This window comes from Fringilla coelebs (assembly GCF_963513975.1).
Source record: "Fringilla coelebs genome assembly, chromosome: 33".
Lineage (NCBI taxonomy): Eukaryota > Metazoa > Chordata > Aves > Passeriformes > Fringillidae > Fringilla > Fringilla coelebs.
This window is the reverse complement of record NC_140059.1, coordinates 437,845-445,730: the sequence shown is the minus strand read 5'-3', so window position 1 is coordinate 445,730 and position 7,886 is coordinate 437,845. Positions and strand designations below refer to the sequence as shown.

Here is a 7,886-nt window from a genome sequence, read left to right as displayed (position 1 = left end):
CAGACAGGGGAAGGAACTGGGGCCTTTAGGAAGGTGCAGGCCTCTCCCCCCGCCCTCTAAGAGTCGTCCAAGAGCCCCTCACCGCCTTTAGGAGGACATTCCACGGGGAGATCCACCCTATAGGAGACCCCGAGACGGGAGTGCGGGGGTGCAGAGCCCCCAAAACGCTTCTCCCTCACAGGAGCCCCCAGAACCCCTTCCCCTTGTGCGGGGCTCTCCTGGGACTACAACTCCCGTCGTGCATCGCGCCACTCCAGCCGCGCGCAGGCGCAGCTTCTCCTTCTCCCGCTGCTGCCATGGCAACTGCGGGGGCACCCTTCGTTATGCGCATGCGCATCAGCGCCGAGCTGCGGCGGGAGGGCGGTGCGCGGCCATTGCCAGGCGTTGATTGGCTCGGGCGCGCCGGCTCCTCCCACCTGCAGCAGGTGCGCGGCGCTGATTGGTCTTCTGGCGCTGGCCACGCCCCCGGAGGCACCGCCCCCCCCGCAGTCGGGGCGCGGCCGCCGCCCCGCACGGACGGGCTCGCTCCGCGCTCCGCCGCCGCCGCCATGGCCGATTCCGCCGCGCAGTCCTCGCTCGTCTCCTCCAGCTCCTCTTCCACCTCCGTGACCTCGTCCTCCGCCTCCCCCACGCGGGGCCTGGTCGGCGGTTCCATGTCGTGCGCCGGTAAGGGCCGGGCGGGGCCTGTGGGGCCTGAGGGGGGTGAGGGAGGTGAGGCCTCGGCGGGGGCGTGAGGGGAAGGAGCCTTTGGGCGTTGGGTGTGAGGTAAAAACGGGCTGGGAGCGGCAGAAAGGGGGCGGGAAGGCCCTTGAGGGGGCGGTTGTTGGGGGCAGGAGGCCTTTGGGGGGGAGATTTGGGGGGAAGCGGCGTTTGGGGGCTTGGTGTGAGGTGAAAAGTCTTTTAGAGGGAGTTAGAAATGGGGGGGGGGGAACGTGAGGGGGAGAATGAGGGAGAAAAGGCCTTGGGGGAGCAGATTTTGGGGAGCAGAGACTTGAGGGGGGATCGGAGGGTGATGGGGCCTTTTGGGGGTGGGTGTGAGGTTGGGGGACAGAAATGAGGGGTTAAAGAAGTTCGGGGGTAAAACGGAGGAGAAGAAGCTTTTGGGGGAGCCTGTTTGTGGGAAAAGATGCTTTTAGGGGAATTTTAAAGGGGGAAAGAAATTTTTAGGGGGTTTTGGAGGACAAAGAGGCTTTGAAGTGGAGATTTGGTTGGGGGAGAAGATTTTTAGAGGCCGGTTCTGATGGGCAGTGACATCTCCACCCCCTCATCTCTCAGGAAAACGGGGGGAAAATGCCCAGGAAAGGGAACTTTGATGTTTTTTGGGGCTTTGGGGTCGTTGGGGGACAGCTGCTCCGTCCGTCCTTCCTTTGGAATTTTGGGGAGGGGGCATTTCACCCTCCCCCGCGACCCCCTCCCATTCCAGAGCATCCTGACTCGGCAATTCCCAGGATTTCACCCCAATTTCCATCCCAAAACTCGGCGGTTTCACCCCAAATCTCAGCCCTGGGGGCGCAGTGCCGAGAAGGGCGGGTGGGAATTTGGGGGTGCCCCCTCCCCGGGCACCGTCCCTGCGCCGCCCCCTGCCCCCAAGGCAGGGAAATGAGGTGAAAACCCCCGAAATTGGGAATTTTCCCGGTGCTTTTTGCGACCGAGCTGCGCCGCGCCGGCCCCGCCTGCTGGGGGGGTTTGGGGGGGCTTTGGGGGGTGCCGAGCTCTCACCCTCTGTGTTCTCTTGCAGATCCCCCCAATTCTTCTTCCTCTTCCTCCTCCTCTTCCTCCTCCCAGCCCGTTTCTCTCTTTGCGGCTTCACCAGGCAAGTCTCCCCCTCCTTCCCTCCCTCCCTCCCTCCCTCCCTCCCTTTTTCCTGCACCCCAAGGAAGAAAAATGTCTGGGGGGGGGCAGGGGGGAAGCCCCCACCCTAAAAAAGCCCCCTGGATTTTGGGGGGGGTCCTCAGGGCCACTTTGGGGACACCCAGAGCAGTTTTGGGGCTCCCCAAGGTCGGTTTGGGGTCTCGATGTCTCATCAAAGGGGGGATTCCCCCCCAAAATAACCCCTGGATTATTGGGGGGGGCACAAACGCTGCTGAGCCCCCCCTCCGAAATGGCAACAAAGGGTTAAACTTGCCAAAAATAGACATTTTTCTTTTTCCCTCTTCTGCTCTTTATCTCTGTTTCTTTTGTCTTTTTCGGGGTGACCCCCCCCCCCCAGCTTTGCCCCCCACCCCCTCCTGCACCCCAAGGCTGCCGCCCCCCCCCCAGCTTTGCACGGCCTCCCCTCCCCCCGCTGCTGCTGAAGGTGAAATTCGTCATTTTTTGTGGTTTGGCCTCAAAATTCCTGCGCCCCCCCACCCCCGACCCGCCTGCGCCGCGTCCCACCCGCCGCCGGGGGGGCTGAACCTGGGGGGAGAGACCCCAAAATCCCCCCAAAACCGGGAGGGGGCTGAGGGCCCCCCCAGCCCAGCTCCACACCCAGAACTGGGGGTTTCACCCCAAAAATGGGGGGTTTAACCCCGAACTGAGGTTCTCAGTGGGGACACCCCCAATTTTCGGCACCCAAAGCTGCAGGTTTGGGGTGTCCTGACCCCCCCATATCATTGTGAACCCAAACCGAGGGGGTTTAGCCCCAAAATGGGGTTTGGTTCCCAAATGGGCGTTTTTAGCCCCAAACTGGGGTCTCTCCTGCCCGGATTTTGGGGTGTATTTGGGGGGGAAGGTGGGGGGAGCCTCTGTGCCGCCGCTTGACCCCCACCTGCATGGGGGGACCCCCAAAATTCTCTGGGGGACCCCAAAACCTCCCCCCACGCATGGCTGAGATTGGGGGAACCCCTGATTTTGGGGAGGGAGCTTCCCCAGCATGGCTGGAATGGGGGAGGGGGAACCCCAACATTCTGCCTGGGGACCCCAAAACCGCCCCCCCCTTCATGGCTGGCCCCAAAATTCTCTGTGGGGGAGGGGACACCCAGGGGACCCCTAAAGGGGGGGAGGGGAATGTGTGGGGGTCCCCAAACCCGCCCCCCCCCACCATGGCTGGGATGAGGGGGGACCCCAAAACCCCCTGGGGGTGCCCAGCAGGAGGGACAGAGCGGGGGGGGCACACACGGGACCCCCCGAACGGGGGACAGGGGCGACCCCGACCCCCCCTGACCGTGTCCCCCCCCCCCCTCCCCCACCAGCGGCGCCGGGCGGGCGCGACCGGGGGGCGTCCCCGGGGGGGGGCGGCGGGCAGAGCCCCCCCGAGTCCCCGGAGTCGCCGTTCGAGGTGGTCCCGGACCGAGCCGCCTTCGACCGCGAGTTCGGGCCCGCCCTGGCGCAGATCCCCGAGGGCCGCGTCTGCCACTTCCCGCCCAAGCCCCGCGGCGTCCCCGGCGGCGGCGCTGTCACCGGCGGGGTCCCCGGCGGTGTCCCCGGGCGCGGGCTGGCCCGGCCGCCCCCCGGCTCGGCGGCGGCGCTGGAGGAGGTGTCGCGGTGCGTGCGGGAGATGCACAGCTTCACCAGCGAGCTGCTCTCCTGGGACCTGGTGGAGCGCAACGGCGACGGCCGCGGCGACAGCGACGGCGACAGCGAGGGCATCTGTAACGGGCTGGCCGGCGCTGGGGACGGCGGCGGCGGCGACACCGCCGCGGGGAACGGCGTCACCGGGGCCACCGCCGCGGGGAAGGGTGTCCCCGGTGCTGGGAGTGGCATCCCCGGTGTCACCAGCGTTGGGAATGGTGTCACCGGTGTCACTGCCATCGGGAATGGCATCGCCGGTGTCACTGCAGCGGAGAAAGGTGTCAGCGGTGTCACCGGCGTCGGGAGCGGTGTCACCGCAACGGGGAAGAGCGTCCCCGGCATCACCGCCGTGGGGAATGGCGTCGCTGGTGTTGGCAATGGCCTCGGTGGCATAGGGGGTGGCCTCGGGAATGACGTCACCGCTCCCGGGAGCGGTGTCACCGCTGTCACCGGCATCAAGAGTGACGTCACTGCCGCTGGGAATGGCCTCGCTGGCGCTGGGAGTGTTGTCCCCAGCGCTGTCCCCGGCGTAGGGAGTGGCGTCTCCGCTGTCACCGGAGGTGGCACCGCTGTCACCACCGACGCCGACAGCTCCGGTGACTCTGACGACACCGTCATCGAGGAGGCGCCGGGCGAGGCCCCCCCTGCTGTCCCCATGGACGTCCCCGGGGCTGTCCCCGCTGTCCCCAAGGATGTCCCCGGGGCTGTCCCCAGGGATGTCCCCGTCCCGCCGGGCTCCCGGGACTGGGAGCAGGAGCACCAGACCCTGCGGGCGCTGCGGGAACTGGGGGAGCCCCCCCGGCCCCCCCCGGCCGGGCCCCTCCCCCGCCTGGCAGGTAAAGCCCCAAAAAGGGCCTTTTGCACCCCAAAAAGGGCCTTTACCGCCCCAAAAAGGGCCTCTTGCACCCCGAAACGGCGCCGAAAGCAGCAGGGGAGGGGAGGGGGCTGTAGATCAACCCCAAATTGGGGTAAAAAAGAGGAGGAACAGGGAGAGCCCAGCCCCGAGGGCTGCTGGGGGGGGGCTCAGGGTGCCTCGTTTTGGGGTAAAATCCACGGATTTGGGGCCAAACCCGCCGGCACACTGGGGGGGAGGGGACGTTAATTAACGCCTGGTTTTAGTAGGGGGGACAGGAGTAATTAAGGGCTGTGTGACAAAGGGGTTGTTTAATGAGTGAGGGTAATTAGTGAATGCAGGGGGAAGAGGGAAAGCGGCATCGGGATAAATGGGGGTGGGGGACAATGCAGGGACCACCTGTGAGCCTCCTTGTCACCCCCTGTGTCCCTGCCCTGTAACCAGTTCTTGTCACCCCCTGTGTGTCCCCCCATGTCCCCTTCGTGTCCCCCGTGTGACCCCGCTGTCCCCCACTATGTCCCCTCCTTGTCCCCCACTGTGTCCCCTCTGTGTCCCCCTGTGTCTTCCCCTGTGTCCCCTCCTTGTCCCCTCTGTGTCCCCCCATATCTTCCCCCGTGTGTCCCCCTGTGTCCTCTCTGTATCCCCCATATCTTCCCCTGTGTGTCCCCCCATGTCCCTTCCGTGTCCCGCTCCGTGTCCCCTCTGTGTCCCCTGTATCTTCCCCCATGTGTTCCCCCTTGTCCCCCCGTGTCCCCTCCTTGTCCCCATCTGTGTCCCCTCTGTGTCCCCTCCATGTCCCCATCCGTGTCCCCCCCCGTGTGTCCCCCGTGTGACCCCGCTGTCCCCCGGCTGTCCCCAGTGGTTCAGGACCTGCTCTTCTGGCGGGACGTGAAGAAGAGCGCGGTGGCCTTCGGCGCCAGCCTGGTGCTGCTGCTGTCGCTGGCCACGCTCAGCGCTGTCACCGTGGTGGCGCACGTGGCGCTGGCCCTGCTCTCGGTCACCATCAGCCTGCGCGTCTACAAGGCCGTGGTGCAGGCGCTGCAGAAGTCCGAGGAGGGGCACCCCTTCAAGTGAGTGGGGGCTTTTGGGGTCCCCCGGGGTGCTTTGGGGGGGTTTGGGAGCTCGGGGACACCCCCAGACCCCGTTTGGGGACAGCGGTGTCACCGCGGGGGGGGACGCGCCGGGCGGCCTCGGCTGCTGCTCTGGGCAGGGAAAGGGGTTGGGGTTCAGGGGGTTTGGGGTGTGCATGGGGATTTGGGGGTGTGAGGAGGGATTTGGGGGTCCAAGGGAGGACTTTGGGGATGTGAGGAGGGATTTTGGGGGTCTGGGTGGGGATTTGGGGGTGTGAGGAGGGATTTTGGGGGTCTGGGTGGGGATTTGGGGGTGTGAGGAGGGATTTGGGGGGTGTGCATGGGGATTTGGGGGTGTGAGGAGGGATTTGGGGGTGTGAGGAGGGATTTGGGGGGTGTGAGGAGGGATTTGGGGGGTCTGGATGGGAATCTTGGGGTTCAGAGGGGCATGGAGGAGGGTTTTGGGGTCCAGAGGGGTGTGGATGGGGATTTTGGGGTGTGGACGGGGATTTTGGGGTGTAAGGAAGGATTTTGGGGTGTGGACGGGGATTTTGGGGTGTAAGGAAGGATTTTGGGGTGTGGATGGGGATTTTTGGGGTGTAAGGAAGGATTTTGGGGTGTGGATGGGGATTTTTGGGGTGTAAGGAAGGATTTTGGGGTGTGGATGGGGATTTTGGGGTGTAAGGAAGGATTTTGGGGTGTGAACAGGGATTTTGGGGTGTCCCCACCCCAGTCTCTGACCCAAACCTGACTCTCTCCTCCGAGACCTTCCAGGGCTTGGGGGGTAGAGTTGGATTGTGACGTTCAGACACAAACTTTGGGGTGCAGACACAGATGTCGGGGTTCAGGGCGGGGATTTTGGGGTCCCCCCTCCTCACCTGGCCCCCCTCCTCAGAGCTTACCTGGACCTGGACCTGACGTTGTCCCCTGAGGCCTTCCAGGCGCACGCGGCCGTGGTGGCCCAGCAGCTGAACCGGGCCCTGCAGCTGCTGCTCCACCTCTTCCTGGTGGAGGATCTGGTGGATTCCCTGGAGGTTCGGAGCCTTCCTCCCCCTCCTCCCCCTCCCCGACCCCTGTGACCCCCCCAAATCCCCCCCAGGACCCCCCAAAACCTCTCGTGTGCCCCCCCAGCTCGCCCTGACCATGTGGTTGATGACCTACGTGGGAGCCGTTTTCAACGGCATCACCCTCCTCATCCTCGGTGAGACCCCCTGTTCTCCCCTCAAAGTGACCCCCAAAGGTTTGGTTTTGGGGTGCTGACCCCCAAAATTACCACTGAGGGGGGGTTCCCCCCAAATAACCCCCACCCCCCCTTTTTCCTCAGCCGACATCTTGGCCTTCACCCTCCCGCCCCTGTACGAGAAATACGAGGTGAGCCCAGACTGGAGAGACCCACCCCAAATTAAAGGGGATCCCCCCAAAATCAAGGGGCCACCCCCAAAAGGAAGGGGGGCACCCCCAGAAATGGGGGGGCCACCCTGAACCCCCATTTCCCCCCCCTGCCAGGTGCAGATCAATCACTACATGGCCCTCGTCCACCGCCAGACCAAGGACCTCATGGCCAAGTAGGTGCTCATGGGACCCCCCCAAAAAATCCTAGGGACCCCCCCAAAAATCCTGGGGACCCCCCCAGAAATCCTGGGGACCCCCCCAATCCTTGTGGCCCCCCCAAATCATCTCTCCCCCCCTCTCTCTGTAGGATCCAGGCGAAGCTCCCGGGTCTGGCCAAGAAGAAGCCGGAATAAACCCCAGGGTGGGGGAGGGGGAGTTTGGGGGTCCCCAGCGGTGCCCCCCCCACTCCAAGCTTGTCTGTCCACCCCCCCCCCAAAACTCCACCCACCCCCCCAAAACTTGTTCCCTTCCCCCAATCTCACAGTGATGTCCATCTATGCCCCCCCACCCCCCCCAGTTGAAATGGGGGGGGCTGAACCCCCAAATCGCCCCCTCGGGGGGCCCCTCCCCCCCCCAAGCTCGTGTTCCCCCCACTTTTATTTTTTTAACGTTAATTGAGGTGAAATGTCTGTAACTGCTGTAAATGGGGGAGGGGGGGCTCAGCCCTTCCCACAGCCCCCCCAAACTGCGCCCCCCGACCCCCCCTCGCTGCGGGGGGGGTGGGAAATGGGGGAGACCCCCCCCAAAATCCACCCGCGGGGCTGCGGCTACAATAAAACACCGTGACAAGGCTGGGGCCCTCTGTGCTGGTGACACCCCAAAAATGTCCCTGGGACCCCCCCAAAATGTGTCCCAAAACGTCCCTGTGATCCCCCCCAAGCTGTCCCTGTGTCCTCTCAGATACCCCCCCCGAAATGTCCCTGTGACCCCCACAACGTCCCCGTGTTCCTCTCAATTGTCCCCAAATGTCCCCATGACCCCAGGGGTCTCTGGGGGGGTTTATTGGGAGGTCGTGTACAAGGTGGGGGGGTGTAAAAAAAAGGGGGGGACACACACACATAAATAAGGTGACACCGGGG

The 7,886-nt window shown here is 64.6% G+C and overlaps 1 protein-coding gene across 1 annotated transcript; it reads left to right on the top strand.

Moving 5' to 3' along the window:
* The first annotated feature begins 493 nt into the window (after positions 1-493).
* On the top strand, positions 494-7,598 carry LOC311164583 (uncharacterized protein). The gene is made up of 9 exons (XM_084224087.1): positions 494-666; positions 1,739-1,813; positions 3,174-4,328; positions 5,205-5,415; positions 6,311-6,449; positions 6,547-6,616; positions 6,740-6,786; positions 6,922-6,980; positions 7,115-7,598. Exons 1-9 carry the CDS (start codon positions 549-551, stop codon positions 7,158-7,160), a joined length of 1,920 nt encoding a protein of 639 aa, XP_084080213.1. The 5' UTR covers positions 494-548; the 3' UTR covers positions 7,161-7,598.
* Positions 7,599-7,886: the final 288 nt, after the last annotated feature.

Bases quoted from the DNA above. Each gene is read 5' to 3' on its own strand.
- LOC311164583 (XM_084224087.1), top strand. From the start codon at position 549: ATGGCCGATTCCGCCGCGCAGTCCTCGCTCGTCTCCTCCAGCTCCTCT. The intron at 1,814-3,173 runs GCAAGTCTCCCC...CTCCCCCACCAG, and splicing joins TCTCTTTGCGGCTTCACCAG to CGGCGCCGGGCGGGCGCGAC. The intron at 6,981-7,114 runs GTAGGTGCTCAT...CTCTCTCTGTAG, and splicing joins ACCAAGGACCTCATGGCCAA to GATCCAGGCGAAGCTCCCGG.